The following is a 24,758-nucleotide window of genomic DNA, read 5'->3' as shown; positions in this document are numbered from 1 at the left end:
CAGGGGGCTCCGTCACAGAGGAGAGCCCGGGAAGGGGCTGTCCAGCACCTCACAGGCCTCTGGCCAACTTCAGAGCAAAGACCTTTATCAGGAGGGGGCAGAGCCCACTGCGCACGGGGGGCGGGCTGGGGAGCGAGGCTTGGGTTTGGGCAAGAACCAGGAAACCCACTGCCCGGGACCTCTGAGCCCCGGGGGCTTTGCTCGGGACCCCGCCCCCGGGCAGCGTGCACCCCTCAGGGTACTGCTCTCCTGTCACTCTGATCCGGGCCACAGGGCAAGGGGGGGGGGGCCGAGTGTCCCCACCCGGTCACTCCTGCCCTTTCGCTGGGAGAGGCCCTGGCACTGATTCCATTTCCCCAGCTGTACCCCATGGGAAGGGCGGCTGCCTCCAGGGAGCTGGGCTGGGGCAGTAGAGGTGCCAGGGGCCCCCAGCAGTCCCAGGGCTCGGGGCTTTCTCAGGTTGCATTGGTGTTTTCATTAGAAGTCATATTGATGGGGACACGCCCCTTCTCTTCACTGGCGTGGAGTTGGCTTCTGCCGTTCTCCAGTGTCAGCAGGAGGAATTGCACTCAGCTGGGAAGACGGCAGTGACACGCAGTCTCTGCGCACGTGTCTGACTCACGGCAGCGACCTTCACAATGACCTTGAGCGACGTTGCGAGAGGGACAAGTGTCTGTGTGTCTGTAGCTTTGCCTCCTTCCTTGTTTATCTGTTCACGGAACACTCGGTGCCGCTGGGGCCCAGGCACAGACACGTCGTGGGGGACAGACGGACACAGCCTGCCCCAGGGAATGATGATGGCTGGGAGGGGCTGCCAGAGGGAGGTGCAGGTGGTCGTGAGTGATTCCTGGCCTCGCAGCCCCCCACCACTCACAGTACCACAGGGGACGTGTCCTGTCTCAGACGGCTTTAAGGGCAGTCAGTGCTGTGTGTGTTTATTTTTAGATTCCACACGTGAGTTTTGGGGGTTGAAAGATATTTATCCGTGGCCACTGAGTGCTGGCGAGTCGCCTCAGGGCCAAGGTGGGACCACGTCGTAGGGCAGGAGCTGGAGTGGACTCTCCAGCGTGGTGCATGCCCATTACTCTTCCTGTGCCTCGGTTTCCCCATCTGTGAAACGGGGGTGACTAAGCTAATTCCACTCACCTTACAGCCATGCCCGTAAAAGATCTTTTCATGCCTCGATTTCCTTTCTCCCATAACATTGGGATCCTGTCTGAGCCACAGGATGGTTTGAGTTTGGCTGTTCAGGTTTGTTGACCTTTGGGCAGAGCATAAGGTTGCTGCTTGCAGGGTGCTCTGGCAGGGGTGGCTTTCCTGGTGCCATGTGATAAGGAGCATGCCCTTTGGTTTGAGGACGATGGCTGAAGGGCTTTCCTGGGGAATTGCTAGCAACAGTTTGTTTTCCTTAAGCCTGAGCATTGAAACAGTATATTTTGTTAGAAAATAAGCACAGAAGGAGAAAATGAGAATTTTCTTTGCTGCTTGTGATGATCTTGCTTTTTAAAATTTCATAACATGAGCTTTCATTAAGTAAAAATATCTACCTTTCTTTTTTTCCTTTATCTGGTGTTTGTGTTCCACTCGGCTTCACTAAGAGATCTGAAAATGAACTGATGTGGAAGGGAAATACAGGAAAGTTCAATGCAGTTTGCACTTTCAACTTGAAAGCTGCAGTTATACTTCCAGTTAAATTTTAGTTGAAGGGTTAGATATTTCAGGAGCTTTGGAAATTTTGATTTTTTTTCTCTGATGACTTGTTTTTCCCTAGGCCATGAGAGCTGCAGGCTGGTAGTAAAATTAAAAACAAAGAGGAACTTCCTCCTGAAAAGGATGATCAAAAGTAAAATATTAATTTTCACATGAATAGGCAGAACCCAAAGAAGGCTTTTCACTGGACTGTTGACATTTCCATTACATGATGTGAGGATTACAAGGAAATTCGATTGTTTAGGATAATCTGAACCTAAGAAAATGAGGGGGAAGGGGTAGGGTCAGCTGGAAATGGTTCATTTGGTGAGCCTGGCTGAGCACAGACCTTATACCTGCAGAGGGCAGCCGGTGTATAAGAGGCAGAGGTGGACAAGTCGAGGTCAGCCTGTGTCTGCTAGAAAGGTGTACTTTGATGCAAAAGCTTCTCAGAGAGGTGGCATTTGCTGGGCTCTGGAGGGTGAGCAGGTGTTGGGGGCGGAGGGTAGCCGCCTGGAAGAGAAGGGCATGGCCCGAGGGAGGCGGGGCCTGAAGAGAGGGAGGAGAAGTTGTAAGGAGGTAGGTCCTCCAGAATCCTGGTCAGCCCTTTATGAGTTACGGGAGACAGTCTTCCTAGCAGCAGCCAGAGAGCCCAAATTTGCATACTGACTCAGCACCTGGCTGGCTGTTTGATCCTGGCCGAGTCACACAACCTCTCTGAGCTTTGGTAGACCCAAGTAAGCTGGAGGTGATGGGCAGGAGACTGTTGAAGAATGCACCAATGTGTGTCAGGACTTCACACAGGTTGGCCCAGAGAACATGGCCAGTGAATATCAGCCATCAACAACAACAGTGAACAGTAAATCCCACATGTCTCCTTAAGACATTTCAAAGGAAACATTTGACATTTGACATTTTCAAATGTCCTGTGCATCCAAGTTTGCTGCATTAGGCTTCAGGGTGAATGCAGTGGTCCTAGGGATGCAAGTAAGTGTCACATTACCTGTCCCTGAGATTGTCTCTTAGGCCTGCGGTTTGAAAGGTTTGGGCTCGGCACACACCCCATCTATTTCCTCTCCAGAAGAAACAGAAATAGTTTCTGGGAAGCACAGCGTTATTTATTTTGGTTGGTGTTTTAAACCACTGGCATGTCGTCGTGTTCTTTCAGCTGAAGCAGTTTGTAATTCATAATTCCTCCCGGTGAAGTGTAAATGGGAACAGAGGTTGACTCTGGTCCCACTGCCCGCTCGTCGGGTGGGATGCATGGAAGGAGGCTGCCGGAGCATATCGGTGAGCTGCGTTTACACCTCCCTCTGCCATGACTTCGAGGAAAGGGTTTAGCATTTTGAGTTATGCAAACAAAAATGTAAGAATTTTTTTCAGTTACCTTTAATTTGTGTTTGTGGTTAATACTATGAGTAGTGAAACCTTGAGGGCAGTAACCACAGACCATGGGCGAGGTTCTTTTCTATACGCTCTGACAGCTCTGCACACCCCGTGTGATCGCCCAGCCGCACGGTCAGTGGCTCACAGTATCATCATATCTCGCGCGTTCACGACCACAGTCAATGTTAGAACATTTTCATTCCTCCAAAACGTCCTGTACCCACTATCCGTTTCTGTTTCATTTTGTCTTTGTTTTCTGACTCATCTGCCCACAGGCTGGGTAAAGGGAGCGCCGGCCACAAGGTCTCCACAGCCACGCAGTCACAACGTGGACGCTCTCTCTGTTATACGGTCACCTTCAAGTATCCAGTCTCCCGAAACACGGCTCAGCAGTTCCAGGTGTTTCCTTCTAGCTATTCTGATACACTAGGAACTAAAAACAAATGTCTATGTAATGCATAAGATGACCTCTCGACTCCGTTTGAGATCTCCCAGCCTCTGAGACTTTATTTTACTTCATTTCTTACCCCTTCAGGCCGCAAAGGTGTTCTCTGGGCTGTGGCTGGGGGGACTGAATGGGGAAAGACGTCCCAGCTTCCTGCAGCATCGGTAGGACCTGGCGCGGTATCCTGGGGCCTCGGCGGGTGAGCCTGCCAGGGCCAGGCCATCAAGCACAGACAGGGTCCTGTGAGTTCCCGGGGGCCCGTGAGCGTGTTCAGTGCCACCCTCCACCTCCAGTCCCGCGCACCCGACTGTTTCCCAGCAGAGTCACGGGAGAGGGTACGTGAAGCACGTTGCCGGTTTTGTGTCGGCACTGCCATCTTTTGCCCCCATCCTTCTTTCAGGAAGGCTTTGGTCTGTAACTCTTTGCTAATAGAGCTCACAGGGCTCTTGCTTTCGACCAGGCATGGTTCCAAGCACGTGATGTGTTTCAGCCATTGACCCCACTCCCCCACCCAACAAGGTGCTGAGATGCTTCTCATTTTCCAGCTGAGAAAGCTGAGGCCCAGGCGGGTTCCATCACTGCACCAGGGTCACCTGGCCAGGGAGTGGAATGGGGGGGGTGGACCCTGGGGCCCCTCTCCAGAGCCTGAGCTGCCACATCTGCTTTCTGGACCTTACACATCTTGCATTAGAGTTTGCTTAAAAACATTAAAAACACTTGCCCTCAGCCCTTGATCTTGAGGCTTGCTCTTGTGAAGCTTATGTAGGTAGTGGAAAAGCTTAGACTACCTATAGGCATGCCTAAGAGTTACTTCTAGAGGACCTCTGTTGTTGCTTAGATGTGGCCTCAGTCTCTGTAAGCCCAACTCTGCAAGTGAGATCATTGCCCTCCCCCCTACATGGGACATGACATCCAGGGGTGAAAGTCTCCCTGGTGGCGTGGGAGAGGACTCCCAGGGATGAGTCCAGACCTTGCCTAAAATAACCTCCAGATGACCTCCCGACTCTGTTTGAGATTCCCCCAGCCACTGAGACTTCATATTACTTCATTTCTTAACAATTCCGTCTTGACCAAAAGGGGGAAAAGAAGTGTAATTAGTAATGTATCAGTGGCAGAGAGAGTTCAGTTAGAGTCGAGAGGCTACTCTGGAAGTTGCTCTTACACAAGCTTCAGGTAGACCTTGTTACCTGTCATCACCTGCCAACCCCCAACCAGGACCGTTCCAGCCAATCCTGAAGAACTCCTAGGGCAATATATAAGATTCCACAAGGGTTCCAGGCACTAGAGTAACTTTCCAGAACTCTTCAACTTCCAGATGGGTCCCTGGACCAGATAAGTCCTGAAACCTAGAGGGCCCAGCCTCTCCAGAACATCAGACAGTTCCAGCTCCCTACCCCATATTAGTGACAGCCCCTTCCAATGTGAAAAAGTTAGAATGGCCATAGCCCAAATACTCCTAAAGAGTGGGAGAAAGATCAAAGGTGATGGTGGAGTTATACAGAGAAGGTCGCATTTAACAAATGAGTTTGATCACTGAATCATTATATTGATATTTCTTTTAGTCTCGAGTATCTTAGAGGAGCTAGAAGTAAAAACTTAAAAATGTAGAGAATTGTCACCAACGCCAAACTCTGAAATCTGTTCTACAACTAATTGTTGCGATGTACTTTGAAATTAATTGCTTTTATGTATATATGTTATTTTTTCACAAAAAAGGAAAAAAAAAAGTAAAATGAAAACAAACCCCTGGCCTCTCCCAGGACACAGAAGTGGTGTGGGGGAGCAGTCTGACAGCCTCTCCGTGACTGCGTCCACCAGCCGACATCAGCCTGTGGCCCTGGAAACAGAGTCCCTCCAGGAGTGCCCCAGAAATAGAATCAGACTTGGTGACTGTAGGCTGTGACGAGTTAAAGCTTGCACTTAGTTTTGAAATATCTCAAAAGTTATACCATAATATTTACCCTCTTAAAGTATACAGTTCAGGCTTTTTTCGTATATTTACAAAAAGTTCCCACCACCGTCCCCGCAACACTTCATCACCCTAACACGAAACCCAATCCTCCAATCGCCTTTGTCTCTATAGATTTGCCTATTTCTGTACAGTTTAATAAATGGAATTATAATATGTGGTCTTTTGTGTCTGGCTTCTTTCACTTAGCATAATTTTAAGGCCCATCCATATTTTTGTAGCAGGTTATCAGTACCACATTCATTATTTATGGCTGATTTACATTCCATTGTACGGATCATCACATTTTGTTTATTTGTTCATCCGTGAATAGGTGTGCACTTTGCTTTTGAGCCATGTTTGCAGAAAGGCTCTCTGTGGAAAATAAAAGTTTCATTTTGTCAGATCCTTTGTTGTAAAGGTTTGGTGAAAAAATCCATCTGCCATCATGAGTTGAAGAAAAGCTCTCTTTGCCATATTGTGTTGTTGTCAGGGTTTTCCTGTGCCTGTGAGTGATTTCTGTTGTGGGACCTCTGGGGTGCCAGTGCCACCGGGAAAACACGAGGGGTGCCGTCTTGCCAGCTCTAAGGCCGAGAACAGGGCAGGTTTACCAGATGTGCCTTGGGTTGGGAGCTGTGAGAGCTGATTCCAGACAGCATATGGCATGAGTCACGCGACCAAGAGAGGAGGGAGTTCTCTGGACAAATAGGCATTTTACAGAAAGGATTATGGCATGTGTATATCTGTCTCGAAAAAGAAGTCATGGGAAAATATGAGTGTGTCTCCAGATTATGATTGTGGATATTTTAAAATTTAATTCTTTGTGCTTTCTAATTTTTCTCTAAAAAAACATTGTTTTTATAATGCAAAAAGTTATTAATTTAAGAAAGCTCGAGACTTGGTTTACCCTCACTCACACCGAGGAGAACATGCCAACTGTGAGGGGCTCTTGTGCTCCTGCCCAGGGCTCCATCAGGCCCTTCTCCTAGCGGTCAGACAGGAGAACTTCTCTCCCCGGAACAGTCTCTCTCCTTTCTCTTTTCCTTGTTGTTTTAGGAGTAACAGCATTTAACAGCTGGACTGGGGCATTACCCCCATTTGGTTTCCTGTTTTCCCACCTGAAATGTTGACGTGACAGTAATTCTCTGGACCCTTGGACTCACTGGAGGCTTCCCCTCCCCTCGTGTCTTTGTTTCTCTTCAGGTCGACCCAGTGTTTACAAGGGAAGTGAAAGCCAAAGTGAGAAGGTAAGGACAGGGGGTGAGTGGGCCGTCTGCAGAGGGAAGCAAGTTTTCCCGGCTCCCACCTGTGCAGCCCCTGCCAGTCCCGGGCCCGGGTCCATGGTGTGCGACCTCGCCCCGAGGGCGCCTTGGTGACCCCGTGCAGGAGCCGAAGGGCCGAGAGAACCAGCTACCCACCATCTGCGGTCCCTGTGCCTGGAGGGGGCATCCCGTGAGACGCCAGCTTTCACGATGATACTGGCAAAGAGACGGCCCATGGAGGGTGGGCGAGGGTCGGGGGAAACTGCAGCCCATGGGGACGCATCTCGGGTCCCCCAGGCTGCCCTGTAAGGAAGCCTGGAGGTACTCCATGCAGGGCTGGGCGGCCGGCGGGGACTCTGTCCTCCTGTCCCATCTATAGCCTAGGGACCTGCCCTATGTCTCCTGTGTTTTCAGTGGGGGGACTGGGAAGGGCCAGAGCCTGGCGGGATCTGCCTTCCCCCACAGTGTTGACCAACCCCAGGGCCAAGCAGGCAGGAAACAGTGCTGAGGCCCCAGATATCCTCGGGGGTCTCTCTACTCTTGGTCGATGCCAATGCTCATCCATAAAAGGGAGCCATCGCCTGAAAGGATGTGGGGCAGGAGAGGGGGAGGGCTGGGGGGGAGGGTGGGGCGCGGTGGTGCGGTCAGCAAGACAAGGCAAAAACCAGTAGGCCAAGCTCTTGTCCACTCTGGGCAGTGGGGACATGGGTATTTCCTACATTATTTTGACTTTGGTATTTCTAATATTTCTATTTATTATGTCTCATGATATTAAACAAAACATCTGAGAAAAGGCCGCAGGACTGTTTTCTAAGTCATTAGAGAAAACAGAAAGGACCTTATCTCTGAATCTTCCAACATCTGAGCAGTGTGTCTCTTTGATGTGCATATTCAAAATGAAAAAAAAGCTGTCAGTAGGTTTGGTCCCTCCTTGGGGACAGGGAAGACCTCCCCAAGAATCCTTGGGACTCTCACCCCGAGAGCCTCGCTGAGCCCTTTATCCGTGACACCTCCTCTCCGGTGCAGTATTTGTTCAGCATCGTTGCCTGTCCCCCCTCCCCACCCCCCGCCCCAGCTTCCTCCTGGGGCATCTCATGGGGTGTCCTGTTTCCAGGGCTTCTGGGGTGCGGCTGGTTGGGGAGATGTCCCGAGAAGACCTCCACGCGGCCATAAGAAATTGCTTTGCAGTGGTGAACAGCTCCGTTTCGGAAGGCATGTCGGCTGCGATCCTGGAGGTAATTATGTAACTTGAGACCCGCACGTGGGAATCGGAAACTGTCCATCCCTCTTTCTCCTCTGTGTGGAGGTGGAGCCTTTGTCCATAAAGCTGTGCACTCTTCAATGCTGAGAAAGCAGCACAGTGCTTCCTCTGGAATGTCAAAGTGGCTTTTACATTGTGCCTGGGACTTTTCAATTCTGGTGGCCATTTCTCCCTGTCAGCTATAAAATAAAATAAAACTAGGGCGCACTGGCCGTCTGACCGTATAAATATCCTGGCTGGGAAGGCAGCGGGGCTATGAGGGGGTGGGCAGGGAGAGGGATGCAGGTGTGTTTTTGCAGGACCTCCCTTCTCCCTCTTTTCCCTCCCTTCTCCCTCTTTTCCCTGTCTTCTCTCTCTTTTCTGGCACGTTCTGTAATCCTGGCACTCAGGTGAGGAGGAGGGGTCTTTCTGTGGTCTCAGCTCCTTCAGCCAGGTGCACGGGCCCTGAGTCACCTGTGCCCACCTGGTGAAAAGGCTCCAGCAGCTCTGGCTCAACTAGCCACACCAGTGCTGCATGGGAGGGCCCGGCCACACCTCACGTCCCAGCGACTGCCCCACCACACCCCTCTCCTCCCTCGGAGTTTTATGGGGCTGGGTGTTTCACCAGCACAGCTTTCCCAGCTACTTCGCGCTTGCTAGGCGCAATGACCACCAGCCTGTGCCCACCACAAGGGGATTTCCCTTCCCTATTTTCTCATTAGCTCATTGCATTCGAACGTGTTTGGGATCCCTTCTGACTCAGTTTGCGCCTGTCAACCAGCATTCACCACCCCCGCGGGGCTGGATTTTCTCATGTTACTAAAGCAGAAGTGACAGTATCCCTGACATCTCGTGTAGCCTCTGCATGCACATTGCATACTGTAGGCACAGAGCACTGCGTACCATAGGCACAGAGCACTGCATACCGTAGACACAGAGCACTGCATACAGGAGGCAGAGAGCACTGCATACAGGAGGCAAAGCGTTGCATACAGTAGGCACAGAGCACTGCATACAGGAGGCACAGAGCACTGCGTACCATAGGCACAGAGCACTGCGTACCGTAGGCACAGAGCACTGCATACAGGAGGCACAGAGCACTGCATACAGGAGGCAGAGAGCACTGCATACAAGAGGCAAAGCGTTGCATACAGTAGGCACAGAGCACTGCATACAGGAGGCACAGAGCACTGCATACAGGAGGCACAGAGCATTGCATACAGTAGGCACATAGCGCTGCATACAGGAGGCACAGTGCATTGCCTACAGGAGGCACAGAGCACTGCATACAGGAGGCACAGAGCATTGCATGCAGTAGGCACAGAGCACTGCATACAGGAGGCACAAAGCATTGCATACAGTAGACAAAGAGCTGACACCCCCCGACCGGCAGGTGGGAAGGCGTGACTTGGAAAAGAAAATGTGCCATTGTCCCCCGCTCTGTCACAGTTTTCACATTTTCTGTCCCACTACATGGAATTCTGGTTTCAGAGTCCACTGAAATTGATGCTATTGTTTTCTCAAGGACAAATGTAATATTCCCGTATTCCTTCGGATACCAGTTAATTTACTGGTAAAAAGTACTATTTGTGAACCTGAGACTTCCATGTTCCCAAGAACAATGCAAGTAACCAAAGCAGGAAAACACAACCCTCCCTCCTGAGTGGAGGAAATGACTGCTATTCCGGCCTAACCTTTTTTTCAACGAGATGTCAGCTAACACACTAACAGTGGCTGCACCCCCCACGCTTTCAGAGTGGGCGGGCTCTTCCCAGCTTTATCCTGCCTGAGGCCGAGGCTGGGGAATCCGTCTGCATCTTGATGGGCGTTATGTGTCTCCACTGATCTTAAAGCCAGCTCTGGGCTCTAGTCACTGAAGAAGGACACTTTATTTTCATATTAGCTTTAAAAATGGGCAGCCTCACTGTTCCATATTTGAGAGGTTGCCAAATTGCTCCTTTGTATGCAAATTTATTTTTCTTCATCTTTTTAAGGAAAGGTAGAGTGGAATTTGGACAATGCTTTTAAAACTAGCAGACAGCATTTCAGTGCAGGTAAACTGCTGTCAACCCTCACTGACTTCAAAAGAAAGGCAGCTGTTGGCAGTTCTGACTGCCTTAAAATCTCGATGTTGTGTTCCTTTTCAAAGCTCCAAAATAACCTCTGGACTAACGGTTTTGAATGAAACTGATTTTGGAGGAGTGGCAAGACTGCATTTCATTAGAGTCCACTGAAAGACCCAAAGTGCTTGATCCTGGAAGGAAGGCATATCACTTTTGAAGGAAATGATCATTATCTTTTGACCTTTTGGAATATTTTCCATGGAAGCACGTACAATTTCCAATTGCGCAAACCTATTTTTTACTGCTGAGCTTCAAAACACCAGCTTCAGCCAGATGCGTGGGGGGAGGGCGAGCATTGCCCCAACTAACCTGTGCAGTCGGGGCCAGCTGTGGAGCTGAGCCTTGGATAGAATGAAGTGAACATGATTTTCTTATCCCAGTTTTCCTAATTGTGTTCCAACCCACCAGATGCTTACACACATGCACGCGTGAGTGTGCTCCCAAACCCCAGGTCCACATTTCCACTGCCTACCATATTCTAATGCAAAGAGCAATACGAAGGTAATTCTCAGCCTCTTAGCATCCATGGGCCGAGGCCATAGTAGTTCCAGGCCTTGTAAGGACTTTTCAAGGACAGTTTCGTGACTTTGTCCTTTGGCCCTCGGGCTTACTCGATGGATCTCAGAGCAGGGTGATGGGGGCAGCTCTGTGTCCTTGCCACTGTAAAAAGTGAAGGGCCTTATTATTAAAAATATATATATATCTTAAATCAGTTTTATTCACATGCCATACAGTCCATCCACCATGTATAATCACTTCAGCCATCCAAGGGGCTTTAACAATGTCACAATAAGGAGGATGCCACTGGCCATTTAGCTGTGGCAGTCAGGGTCTGCAGGGAAGTGAAATCATTTTTAAGGTGCAGAATCCTCCTTTGCATCAAATTGTATCCAGAATGCCCTTTGACATCCCCTAGAGAACTGCTCCAACCCCAGTGATGGCATCCGCCACGTGGGGGCATGCATCAGTGGTCCATTCAGACCAACAACATCGCCATGTGACGGGTGTTGATTATTTTACTTGACGCCATCAGTTAAGGAAGCAGTAGACGTACGTAAGGATCTGGGTTCAGTGGGTCTCATCTTCGAGAGTACGTAAGGCCTGTCACCTTCCAGACTGGGGTTCCATTGTTTGGGGGAGGAAACAGCAGCTGTTTCTAAGACTGTTTTGCAATCGAAAATGGAGACAGAACCAATATTTGAGGGATCCTCAATAAGACCAAGTGCCAATTTCTCATCAGAAAGGTGAGATGGCAGTGGTACAATAAATTTAACATACTGAAACCGAAAAACTGCCAGCCAAGAACTCTTCATCCAGCAAAACTGTGTTTCAAAAATGAGGGAGAGGGCAGGCAATGGTGGCACAGTGGCAGAATTCTTGCCGGCCATGGTAGAGACCAGGGTTTGCTTCCCGGTGCCTGCCCATGAAAAAAAAAAGAGGGAGAGTTGTTTAAAATAGTCAACTGAGAGAGTTCATCAACAGGACACAAGCCCTGTAAGAAATACTAAAGGAAATTATGTACACTGAAAGGAAAGACAGGAGAGAGAGGCTTGGAGGAAAGTATAGAAATGAAGATTATTAGTAAGGGTAACTAAAAGGTTAAAAAGAGAGCTGCGACATATAAAAACCAAAGGATAAAATGTTTGAAGTAAGTACTGCCTGTGCAGTAACATCATTGAACGTTAATGGATTAAACTTTCCAATTAAAAGACAGTGATTGGCAGAATGAATAAAAAAGTGTGATCCATCTATATGCTATCTACAAGAGACTCACCTTAGACCCAAGGACACCAATAGGTTGGAAATGAAAAGTTGGAAAAAGATATCCCACACAAACATGAACCAAAAAAGAGATGGGGGAAGCTATGCTAATATCAGACAAAATACACTGTAAATGCAAAGCTGTTATAAAAGACAAAGAAGGAATCTATATATTAATACAATGAGCAAGAAGAAGTAACAATCATAAATATTTATGTACCTAACCACGGTACCCCAAAATACATGAGGCAGACATTGACAATATGAAGGGAGAAGTAAATGTCTCTACAGTAATAGTTGGAGACTTCAATACAACCCTCTCATCAACAGCTAGAACATGTAGACAGAGGATCAATAAGGAAACAGAGAACTTGCATAATATGATAAAAGACCTAATAGACACATACAGAACACTGCACCCCCAAACTGCAGGATATTCATTTTTTCTCTAGTACTCATGGAACTTCTGCAGGACAGACCTCAGGTGGCGCCATGAAACAAGTCTCAATAAATTTCAAAAGAATGAAATTGTACAAAGCACGTTCTCTGATCATAATGGAATGAAGCTGGAAATCAATTACAGATGAAGAACTAAAAAAGTCCGAAATATATGGAAGTTACCACACAGTGAGTCAAAGAAGAAACTGTAAGAGAAATCAGTAAATATCTCGGGACAATGAAAAGGAGAACCCAACATATCAAAACTTACAGGTTGCAGTGGAGGCAGTGCCCAGAGGGTAGTTTATAGCATTAAACATCTACTTTAAATCAGAAGAGCTGAAATCAAAGACCTAACAGCACAGATGGAGGAACTACACAAAGAACAGCAGACTAATCCCAAAGCAAGCGGAAGGAAAGACATAACAAAGATTAGAGCAGAAATAAATGCAATTGAGAATAAAAAACAATAGAATCAACAAAACCTAAAGAAGGTTCTTTGAGAAGATCAATAAAATTGACAAACAGATTGATAAAGATAAAAGAAAGAAGATGCAAACAAATAAAATCAGAAGTCAGAGAGGGGACACTACTACTGACCCCACAGAAATAAAAAGTATCATAAATGAGTATGCTACGAACAGCTGTGTGCTAACAAATTAGACAATGTAGATGGGATGGATAAATTCCTAGAAACACACGAACAACCTACGCTGCTCTTGCAGACATATAGAAGACCTCAACAGAATAATTACAAGTAAAGGGATCGAGTCAGCCTTCAGAAACCTCTCAACAAAGGAAGCCCAAGACCAGATGTTTCACAGTGAATTCTCACACTCTTCCAAATCATACTCAAACTCTTCCAAACATTGAAGAGGAGGGAAAAATAGGAGCTCATTCTATGAATCCAACATCGCCCTAATACCAAAGCCAGATAAAGACACTATAAGAAAAGAAAAATACAGACCAATTTCTCTAATGAATATAGATGCAGAAATCCTCAACAAAATGTTTGCAAACTGAACTCAAGAATACATTCAAAGAACTATACACCCTGATCAAGTGGGTTTTATCCCAGGTATGCAAGTGTGGTTTAAGATGAGAAAGCCGATCAATGTAATACATTACAAATAGAAAGGAAAAGGCACATGATCACATCGAATGACACAAAAAGGCATTTGACAAAGTCCAGCATCCCTTCTTGATAAAATCACTTCCAAAGGGAAGAACAGAAGGAAGCTTCCTCAACCTGATAAGGGGCACATGTGAAAAGCCCACTGCGAAGATGGTACTCAATGGTAAGAGACTGAACGCCTTCCCTCTAAGATTGGGAACGGGTCGAGGATGCCCCTGTCACCACTGCTATTCGACACCGTGCTGGAAGTTCTAGCGAGAGCACCTAGGCAAGAAAAAGAAATAAAATACATCCAAATAGGAAAGGAAGAAGTAAAACAGTCACAATCTGCATATGACTTTATACCACACTTAGAAAGTTCTGAAAAATCTACAGCACAGCCACTAGAGCTATTAAACAAGTTCAGCAAAACGGCGTGATACAAGACCAACATGCCAAAAATCAGTCGTGTTTCTGTGCCCAAAGAGACACCCGTAGCTATTTAGGGAAACCCGCTGGGAGGTGGGCACGAGAAGAAGAGCTTGGTTGCTTCAGTTCACAGTCCAGCCTGCTCCACTTTCCCGGTGGTGAGAATGCAGGGCTGGAAGCGAGGGTCTACCCAGGTTTCCGCTACATTTGGTCAGCTGTTTTCCAGGCCTGGGTGTTAGTCTCAGCATGCCCTGAGGAGACATGGGCGATCCAGAACCAGCTCCCCGGACAGCTACCCAGAGGCCTGCAGACAGTCAGGTGGCCACAGCGTGGACAGTGGCCCGTAATGAGCTTAGGAGGCCTCTTCTAGGGCACTGCTCGGCTGTCTTTACCAAGCCTCCTCCACACCACACGCTGCTCTGGGCACTGAGCTGTCGCTGTGCAGAGGGCAGACAACGTCCGGATGTCCGGAGCTTACTGCTGTCATACACGGAAGAGCTGAAACTGGGTGACTGAAGGGTAAATTGCCTCTGAAAACTGAATGCGACCCGTCAAGACCAAGTTTCCAAGTTTTTATTTGGTGAAAATAGCTATCTCAGACGAAATCATGTTATCCAAAACACAACTGTGTAGTGATGGCCAAACTGCTGGGCAGCTGACGGTGGGAGTCGGTCCTGCCTCTTGGTGCCAGCGTCCTCACGGGAGGCCCTCGTGTCCGCTGAGAGGCACCCGCCATGCCCAGTGGTTGGCCCTGGTCAGCATAGCCCCTGGAGGCGGATGCAGACCTGGGGAGAGCAGGGGCCATCCTGCTGCCCTCTGAATTAGCCCCCCTCCTCCCCCTGCAGGGAGCACCCACGAAAATTCATCCCCACGCGGGCAGGGCCAGCTCGGCCGGTTGTGCTCTCGGGTCACCTTCTCATGGTCTCTTGGCGGGAGTGTGGCTGGCCGGTGCTGGCCCTAGGCTTCTGGGAACAGAATGGCTGCTTAGCGCTCAGTTAGATCCATGAACCACCTTCCTCCTTCCTTTCATCTCCTCACCAAGGAGACGTTTCCTCCTGCTTGTGCTGGAGGAAAATCCCGTGCCAGGGAAAGTCATGATGCTGATTTGAAACGTGTGCTCCACTGTCTGCGCAGAATGCCAGATGAGCGCTGGGAACAAGAGGACTTTGTTGTGGCATCGTGGTAATTACTGTTACAGTATATACTTTCCAGGACTCCAAATACAGCAAGCAATTAAAAGTTCGATGGGCTTTGAAAATAGTGTTTAGATAGGGATGCCATTTTGGCAAGCTGTGAGGTACCACAAGTCCAGTTAACAGAAGCTATTCTCCTGCAAATTGGCTCATCTTCCCACAGAAATGCTTAAACTGATTGCCCACCTGTCTTCTTTCCTCTCTACACCCCGTAGGCAATGGATTTAGAAGTCCCCGTGTTGGCAAGGAACATTCCTGGAAATGCCGCCGTGGTGAGGCACGGAGCTACAGGATTATTGTTTTCTGATCCTCAGGTAAAGAACAGTTCTTTCCCTTCGTTCACCTTGTCTGAATAATTTCCGCCTGTCATTCATTAAGAGCCCACGAGTCCATCCTTGTGTTGGTTGCCTGTTTTCCTGTTGTCCCCTAGCAGCCCAGTGGGCAGCTGCCTCTCCGTGCGGCTTGGGGAAACTGAGGACTCGTGCAGAAGCCTGAGTCCTGTTCTGCCTCTGCTGGGCAGCGAGGTCTTGGGTGAGCCCCTTCTGGTCTCTGAAACGAGCAGCTTCAAATGCATCTTACACTTGCAGGACACCTAGTGGTTCTCTGATGATGGCCACATCTGTGGTCACTGGCTATGGAGTAGGAGGGGCACATGTGTAGGTAACGAGACGCACTGCACGTATCCACGTAAAAACAGTTAGAGCCCCTGCTTCTGGTCACTCTGGCCCGAGTGTTACGGCCAGTTGCACCTGGGGCAACCATGTCTGCCACCACTTTCCAGAAGGTTTGTGAGCGTGTGGCTGAGCTGTGCCATGGCCCGAGGGCACGCCCCAGTGCGGCTGACATGAGCCTGTGACCCTGCTCAGGTGTCCCGGAGTCTCTGCTGGACACATGGCCTCGGCCTGAGCCCGTCCCCTGGGGTGCTGATGTGGGCCCCTGAGCTGTCCCGGAGTCTCTGCCGGACACATGGCCTCGGCCTGAGCCCGTCCCCTAGGGTGCTGATGTGGGCCCCTGAGCTGTCCCAGCATCTCCCATCATTCCTGCTGCTCCTTTCCTTAGGGTAATGCAAGCATTAGGCCCAGTTTTGTCCTTGAAGTCTAGATTTAAACATCAGGTGCTATTCGCAACCGTCTTTATTAAAGCTCACGCAACATTCAGAAACATCAGGAGCTGTACTGGAAAACAGAAAAATATCTCCCCCCCCACGGGGCACAGCCTCTCCCCACATAGGCACGGCGAGCCGGCAGGCGCAGCGTGGCCGGGAGACTGCACCGGAACACTGGAGTCTCAGGTCACACTTACTCTCGTCTAACCAAAGTGTGTGCAGAGCGCGTCCCTTACCTCTTGACAGCAATAGCAGGGCCTCAGACGACACCAGATACAGGCATTTTCTGCAGGTCCTGACTCATTCTCCAAATGCTTGTTGCTTATTTCTGGGTCTCACAAAATAAACTGGAGAGAGACTCTGGGTCAGAGAATATGGTCTCCAACCTGCCAAAGTGATTCTTTTTCATCTCCTCAAATATAAAGTCTGTTTCTTTTATAGCTCAATTTCAGAGCAGAAGGAAGGGACTGTATGTTTCTCAGTACATGTCTGAATAGCAATCGATTATCAACGGGTGTTTGGGGAGAACAGAAGGACAGAAGCAGTTTGGCTGTCCTGATTTGATGCAGCTTCTTGTGAGAAGTTCCTTTTCATATCTGCAGATACCTGTCCTAGCCCCGGTGCACCTAAGTAATTCCTGCTAGTTCATGGTTTAGCACGAGCCGTAGGGTCGTCCCGCAGTTCTCAGAAAGTTAAGTTGCAGAGTTTATCTTGATTCAACACTTTGATGTTTCTTTTACAAAGGATGTTAAAAAATAGAACTCTTGGTTTCATGTGGGCATAGGCTGCACTTTTTCTAACACACTTCAAAAAAGCATGCTAGACAGGGATGTCTCACTTCCTTTTGTTATCATTACGTCTTATTCAGACTTTACCTAGCACAGGGTGGAAGTTGTTGTTTTAAAAACAAGTAGGCATTTTAAATAAGTCAGTGACTCATTTCATCTGAATATATTGGTTATATTCCTCTCCAGAAACACAGACGCAATTAACCAATGGTTTGTTGCCCATCAGATTAAAAAATATACATGAGTATTAGAACCAGCACTTCATTTATTAAGAAGGAACTTCTGTGTCACAGCACCAGCCCTGTAAAATTAATTTTACATGTATTTTTTAACTGTGCATGCTGTTCCTGTGCACGCTAAAATCTGGAGTTGGCAGCTTCTGTGGTTTATATTCCCTAGTTGAGAAGATAAAAGAGGAAGTATCACAGTTGCTTGGCATGTCAGGTTGTACATTTAGTGCTCCAGGTAGCCCCTTTTCAAAATGAAAATGAATTTATATACATTTTGCATTAAGGGAGTTAGGGATTGCTGAAGGCATCCTGTATTCTTTCTCTTTGCTCATGAACCTTTTGTAAGAGCAAATCAACCCCAGGAATGGATGTGGCTTTGCTCCTAGAAGCTCAGCCTGCTGGGCAGGTGCCCTCGGCCGTCCAGTCGTGCCCTGGGTGGAGGGGCCGCATGTCCTGCTTGGGAGGTGGGGTCCGAGCGTGTCGCACGGCCTGGCTTGTGTTAGGGGTCCCGTGTACTGCCTGGGAGCAGGCGTCTCGGGGAGCCCTGCTCGGATGGGCACGTCCTGCTGGGAAGCAGAGGCGTTGGCGGTAGCTATGTGGATGCGCGGTCAGCCGGGAAAGCGGAGGCAGGGCCCAGGGCAGAGGCAGCTGAGGACTGCGTTTGTGAGGAATGGGTGCAGGGACTAGGGGGCGGGTACCGACGAGAGAACCGCGGGCTCGGAGCCCGGCAGCTGGCGGGAAGGCGCCTCGTGCACCCACCGTGCGTGGCCGCACCAGTCATCGTCCTCTCCAGCTACAGAGCATGGACGTTCATTCGGGCGCATGCCACAGGGTCTCGGGATTGGAGGAGACCTAAGTGGCTTCTCTCCCCTGCAAGCCCTGCTGGAACCCCCACAGCAGCAGGGTGGGGGGCTAGAAACGCCCTTGGAGCTGAGAGGGAGCACAGGTGGACGTAAGACACTCCAGTGTCTTCTGTCGCCCTTGGCTGAAATCCAGGCCTTTCATAGGGGTCACCACGTGCTCCTGAGCCGGCCCCCGTCCCCTCCGACCTTCCGGCTGCTGCACCCCACGGACTCCTGTCGGCCCCAGCGAGGGTGTCCCTGCTTCCCCTCATCCCACATGCCTCCCTGTGCTTGCCCTGGCTGGGCCCACCCTCCTGCGGGTCTCCGTGCAGGGCGGTGCCCTCATCACCACGTTCCCGTTTCATTTCCCCCGAGGGGCCTGTCGCTGTCCCTCCTCCTGTGCGCTGGTCGTCGTTCCACCCCCAGCCCCGTGCACTGCGCTGGGGACGAAGTTGGCTTCGGGGACTTACAAGGAAAACTCCATTACATGAAAGACAAAAAAACATAGTTTGGATTTTTTTCAGCAACGACGATGTGTTCAGCACTGGTAGGAGAAAAGTGATCTGTTTTAGCATTGCTCACCGCTGGAAAACTGTATCTTAAGTGAAGTTTTCCAAACCTACTAAAATACCGACTTTCTGTTACCACAACAACCCCGCCTTTTCTTCTTCTTAAGAAGAAGAGAGCTGAGCTTTTTCCCTAGGTATTTTATAGCTACATTTTATAGCTTCAAAATTCAAATCCATTTGACATTTAATAGAGACAGTGAGTCGGTATTCTCTCCCTGGGTCAGGCTGTCAAAGTGTAGATCAAACCTATTTTCCTGGGAGGCTCTGTTTGTTTTTTAGATAACTATACAAAAAAGAAACACAGATTTTGGACTGAATGACGGAGGTGGTGAAGAGTGCTCGCATTTATCCAGTGCTCACCGTGCCCGGCACTGCATTCAGTGTCCAGCCCGGACTTGCGCGTTGATTAGGCAATTTCCCTCGACAGCGGTGACTGCAGTGATCCAAGATGCTCCAGGTGTGGGAAGCAGCGGCGTGTGGGAAGAGTCGCGGCCTCCAAAACATCGATCAGACAGAGCCGGGATGGAGTCTGGAGTCCACCACAATAAGCTGGTGATTCTGGCCAAACTCCTTATCCCAGGCTCAGTTCCCTCGTTCCTAAGGCATGGACGAAGGAGCCTGCAGGCAAGCAGGGGCCGGGCAATGGGGAGCACGCGCTTTTAGGTGCTGGAGAGGAGCCAGGCCGCTTTTATAAGTAGATGACACGTGCGTAACAAATTAAGTAAATACACAGAACAATACTTATGCGGGGACACTGGCCATACCCCGTCCCAAACAAGGCACAGCCCTGGCAGCACATGTGGTCGATGGGACGGGCAGCATGTTTTAGGAAGAAGGGATTCTGCACAGAGCTGAGTCCAGCCAAATAGGAAGTTTAAATATTAACTGACCCAGGTAACTCCATACGGGAGGTTACCTTCAGTTTACACCGCAGGGGAGAACAAGTCTGTCCCCATAGAGCTCACAGCTCCCCAGCCGGGACCTACCACTGAGAACTCGTTTTATCCCCGCGTTCCTGGGGTCACAGCTGTAGGAAGCCTGTGCCATGGGTTCGTGTGGCCCAAGGACAGGCGGGGGCGCGGGCTGGAGGCAGCTAGGAATTGCTGCAGCTGGCGTTCCTGAGAGGGCAGGCGCCCCCCGCCACGGTGTCACTTGTGAAAACGCCCGGGGGTGGCATGGTCCCTGCGTGACCTGTGGGCCTGGCAGCTGCAAATGGCTCCCCGCAGGCACTGCCGCCCCAGCGCGCCCCTCATTCGTCAGTCTTTTCACTGTCTACCTCAAGTTTGCTTTCCCGCGAGTGACACCTGCCAGTTTGCTTCGTGTTCTCTGCGTCCCCCCAGGCCTAACCAGAGTAACTCAACTGCGAATGGAGTGTTTCCTGGGCTGGCACTGTCTGTCTGTCCCCTGCATGGAGCCCTGTCCTGGTGGCTCACGTGCCCGACGGATGAGCCCTCTGGGGCCAGCTCTTCACCCCCAAAGCCCCCCCCCCCCCCTCTTCCTCCTGTCCTGGCCGCTCCTCTATTAGAAACGGCACTTCCACTGGCAGCCTGGGAAGCAGCCAGGAGAACAGAAAAGGAACCGTCGCTGTTTCCAGCTTTGTTTGCAGCCACCCAATTCCAGGTCCTGTGGGTGCTCTGTGAGCTCGGCTCCCTCCGTCCGCAGATAATGGAGGCAGGGGTGTGCCTCCCCATCCTGCTGCGGCCTGTGCATTATGGGGTGAGCTCTGGAGCCCCTGTTTTTCACTCCCTGATCTGTGAAGTGGGGCCGGAGTGCAGCCCAGCCCCATTCCCTTCTTGCCGCAATTCCAAACTCTAAAGTGCAGTTGAAAAGCAGTCCCAAACTCCTTTGGCAGCAGACTCTCCTCGGAGCGGGTGTGAGGTTGGGGGGGCTGTGTTTACCTGCTGGGTGTGTGTCATACGTTTTGGATTGTTTTTAACTTTATGGGGCGGGGTTCCTGAGCTCCCCTGCTGCTGTGTCTTGGCCGTTACCTGCAGGGTGGCACCCATCCCCCTGCCAGGTGCCACGGCCGGGGACTTGCTCTTGCAGGGACGCTTGTGAGGGGCGTCCACCCCCTTGGTCCAGTGGGGGGCATCCCTCAGGGCTCCTCCATGCCCTGTCCACTGGGCGCTCTGTCCCCGTGCCCTGTCCACTGGGAAGCTCTGTCCCCGTGCCCTGCCCACCGGGTGCTCTGTCCTCGTGCCCTGCCCACCGGGCGCTCTGTCCCCGTGCCCTGTCCACTGGGAAGCTCTGTCCCCATGCCCTGCCCACCGGGCGCTCTGTCCCCGTGCCCTGTCCACCGGGCGCTCTGTCCCCGTGCCCTGTCCACCGGGCACTCTGTCCCCAGGCCATCACCTTCTCGAGGTGGCTTAGGGAGAGCCACCCCAAGGGGAGGGACACAGACTCTGCTCTGGGCAGGGAAGGCATTGTGCAGAGCCCACGCATGGAGGGGCATCCACAGGGAAGCCCTTGGCTCAGGCCCTTTGGGACTGGCTGGCACTACGCAGGAGAGAAGTTTCTCCAGTTCCTTCCCGAGCTCCCCTTCCTTTCTTTCTGCCTTGTGTTGGCAGCTGAGGGGTCACCTCGCTCTGAGGCCGACTTTCCTGGGCACTGCCCCTGCACAAAGAACTACCTGCTCTCCTTTGTATAAAAAAATGTGGTTTTATCGTAACCTACTCCTAGAAAGCCTATCGTTCAGAGTTTTGTTGTAAAATGGTCATATATTCTGCAGAAGTCATATGCGGGGGAGGACAGTGAGCTTTAGCAGAAGTCTCGGCCTCAGATAAATCAGAGTTATGACCTGGACATGAAATAACCCACCAACGCTGCCCGCCTCGTGGACGCTTTTAAGAACATTATTCTGCTACGAGCTGGAGATAAATATGTTATCCTTTTTTTTTATTATGAAAAGAATACCAGTTTACTATAAAGTGTATACATAATACATAAAAATACAATTCTACTCTGTCATAAATATCACTTTATATTGCTAGCTATAAAAGGCATTCAACATTTAATTAAAAATAATTTTGAGAATATGTGGATGTTCTTTTTTAAGCAGCGAGGTGCTGTGTATTAATCTCTGGCGTTGCTGCCTTGTTGGAAGGTATATGGGCTGTGAGAGAATGACAGTAATAATGAGAGCTAAGTAGGTGTAGGTTCTGAGTGAAGGTCTTTACTTCTGTTAACTCACTTAATCTTCTCAGTGCCCTGCAAAGCAGACACTGGTGTTATCCGTAATTTATAGGTGGGGAAACTGAGGCACAGAGAGGCTGGGACGTGTGTGCACTTGCGTAAAGGGGAGCCATCCTAAACCCAGGCTGCTGGACCCACAGCCCCCTCCCTCCCTCTCCATAGCACAGCTGGGCTCGCCCGTCAAGGACCGACCCCTCCCTACAGAGCGGAGACGCAGGCCCAGAGAGGTTAAGTAGCTTGCCCCAGGTCACACAGCCAAAAGAAGTCTCACAGTAGGATGTGAACCTAGATCCAACCCTGAAGCCCGGTGTTTCCGGCACCAGATGCTGCCCATCATTTAAAGACACCCTCTGCTGCCAGCAAGCACCCCTTAGCCAGCTCAGGAGAATCTAACACAGCCCTAAACTGGGGCTCAGACTCGGAGTAAGGCTTGAGTTCCCATCTCAGGCGACACTCATCAGCCGGGGGAAAAGCTGTGACACTAGAGTTGACATAAAGCAAAGAACCTGCGGGTGGGGGCTGTGTTGGGATGCGAGGCAATGGCAGCTCAGCGGCGGTTCCCCCCACCAGCCTCTGGGTATTGCCGTGGCCTCCTGCGCGGCCTCAACAACCCCCTCCCGCAGGCCCCTCTCTCCAGGGCCAGGGTGGGCCCAGGGCAGCCACGTGGCTGCAGGGGGCCTCTGCGGACTCCCTCGGCCTGGCATTCACGCCGCTCTCTCTTGCTTGCTTCCCTGCAGGAGTTTGTGCAGCTGGCCAAGAGGCTGCTTGGCGATCCGGCCCTAGAGAGGCACGTCGTGGCCCGCGGAGGGGAGTATGTGCGTGCCTTCCATTCCTGGCGCGTGGAAAGGGCCACCTACCAGACCCTGGTCCGGCAGCTCGAGGGGGGCATGGAGGCCTGAGGACGTGCCCGCTCCCCTGTCATCTGCCCTGGCCCCCAGCCCGGCCCACACACGGCCGCATGGCCAGTCAAGTCCAGGTTGCTGGACCCATCTTGCTTCTGCCGTGGTCGGTGGTCATCTGGCCCCCAGGCCCACCAGGCTCACCCAGGACTCTGTGCTGTCACGCAACACCCTGACAAGTGCCTGCCAGTCCGTTCTGCTGGGGACCGTGGGCCAGCTGGGGTCAGGGAGGGGGCTGGCTTTCAAGGGTGCCAGGAGAGGCTGTGACCCCTGCTCAGGGCTCCCACAGGACCGTGGAGGCTTGTCCTCACACAGCGGCAAGGGCAGGCACCCTCACCTGGCTTCTCCATGCCCATACCCACCATGGTCAGGGCAGAGGCCATCATGAAGGCCAGCAAGTGGCACAGAGGGTGCCCAGGACAGTTCCGGCGGGAGGCAGCCCACACAGGCTCTGGCCACCGCACGCCTGTGGGCTCCGGCCGTGCCAGCTGGACCCCGCCCAGGCAGGTGTCCCTCTGCAGGTGCAGGGACGTGGCCATGCCCGCGGCGTGGCGGGGGGTGCAGAGAGGAAACCAGGTTGGCACAAGTAGCATGCAGCCAGTGCTGGGAAGGTTCTCGGTACCCAGCCATTGCAGGGCAGCGCCCGTGAGTCAGGGCAGACATGGCTGTGCCCGCCGTGGTCCCGATGCACCAGCAGTGTCCCCTCTGGGTCCACACGTCCCCACAGGGGTGTCCGCTTTCCCTGTGCTGCGCCCACCCAGGAAGTGCCTGAGGGACAGCAAAGCCCTCGGGTCTGGAACCCTTCCCATGGGGCAGGGACTGGAACCCTTCCCATGGGGCAGGAGCCAGGGGCTCGGGGGACCAGGCAGCAGAAGGCAGCCTTCAGAGCCCCGCTCAGAAATCATTTACTTAAAGAGCTTGTCCGGAAGCTTCCAATGCCAGGAGGGGGGGTCAGGTGGCATAGTGACCAGAACCACCTTTGCTTTTTGCTTCAAAAAAAACAAAACAACAGGGAAACCTACATCTTGTTTTTAAAGGCACAAGCCTCGCATTGAACGTCGTAAGCTCTGGTCACCTGGGGTGAGAGCAACGTGCTCAGGTCCGGGCCGGGCTCTCCCGGCCTTGGTCTGCCACCTCCGCGCATAACAGACTCGCTTTCCGGAGGCAGCGGGCACTGCTCGGGCTCCGGGGACCCTTTCTCTCCCTCTTATTTTTTTTCACCCCTGATGGGCACATAGGGTCACTGTGCCGGGAGGTTAGGGAGGGGGTGTCGGAGCCCCGCGCCCCGAGGGACAGTCCTTCTAGGGCAGGCGTCTGCAAGGCTGAGCCTCACTGGGGGATACAGTCGTCGTCTTACGTCGGGTTTTGGTGAAATGCTGTGGTCTGGAAGCTCCGTTCACCCCCTCCTCGCGTGACGTGATAGCTGCCCGACATCACCGTACCTCAGCGCCCTCCATTTATGTCTTCATAGAAGAAGGCGCACGTGCCAAATGCACTTTGGGAAAGGGCCTGTTTTTAAACTAATAAAGGGTTTAGTGAACAGAAACAGCTGCGTTTATTCGTGTTGTGATCAGTATTCCACGAAGAAGCAGACCTTCTCCCGGTCCAGCCACTTAACAGGAAATCCCAATACGTGAGCATCTTAATTAAGAGGGACTGAAAATGTGAACAGTATTTTAAAACCAATGTACAGATGTAAAAAAAAAAAAATACTACAAATGTTCGAAATGGTTTTTGTTTCATACTCAACTGGGTTTATGTTTCAACATTTGGTGTTGCCAACTGAGAAATGACAAACTGAGCTGCAAGGTAACAGAGTCCTTTATTTGGGGTCTTAGAATTGCAATTTAGGAAGCGCAGAATCAGGGAGCAACCACTTTGTGTCCCAGCTTTGCTTTTTCTGTCTTTGCATGGGCAGACAAAAACCATTTTTGGAGACTCGAACCCGGGTCTCTGGCATGGCAGGTGAGAACTCTGCCTCTGAGCCACTGTCCAGCTTTGCTTTTAAGCAAAAAGGTTACATGAATCATTTGTGATTGGTGGATATGCAGGGTGTCCAAACGTCCTTCAAGTTAGTGCATTTACCAGCTGATTTCTCTATCTTG

The 24,758-nt window shown here is 51.0% G+C and overlaps 1 protein-coding gene across 3 annotated transcripts in view; it reads left to right on the top strand.

Annotated features, from left to right (window-relative positions):
• The window catches only part of GLT1D1 (glycosyltransferase 1 domain containing 1), an 83,289-nt gene extending 58,735 nt beyond the window's left edge, over positions 1 to 24,554 (top strand). The window contains exons 9-13 of one of the 3 annotated variants that reach the window (XR_013175448.1): positions 6,672 to 6,715; positions 7,845 to 7,965; positions 15,244 to 15,342; positions 18,990 to 19,186; positions 22,492 to 22,601. Coding sequence is in view for 2 of the 3 variants with exons in the window: in XM_077159551.1 (XP_077015666.1) it covers positions 6,672 to 6,715; positions 7,845 to 7,965; positions 15,244 to 15,342; positions 22,492 to 22,653 (426 nt within the window). In the remaining variant the exon portion in view is untranslated. Of the gene's footprint in view, positions 1 to 6,671; positions 6,716 to 7,844; positions 7,966 to 15,243; positions 15,343 to 18,989; positions 19,187 to 22,491 lie in introns of all 3 variants that reach the window. The other 2 variants (XM_077159551.1, XM_077159550.1) reach the window with 2 other exon arrangements.
• The last annotated feature ends 204 nt before the right edge of the window (positions 24,555 to 24,758 follow it).

The sequence above is a fragment of the Tamandua tetradactyla genome, chromosome 5 (assembly GCF_023851605.1).
Source record: "Tamandua tetradactyla isolate mTamTet1 chromosome 5, mTamTet1.pri, whole genome shotgun sequence".
Lineage (NCBI taxonomy): Eukaryota > Metazoa > Chordata > Mammalia > Pilosa > Myrmecophagidae > Tamandua > Tamandua tetradactyla.
This window is presented reverse-complemented; position numbering and strand designations above follow the sequence as displayed.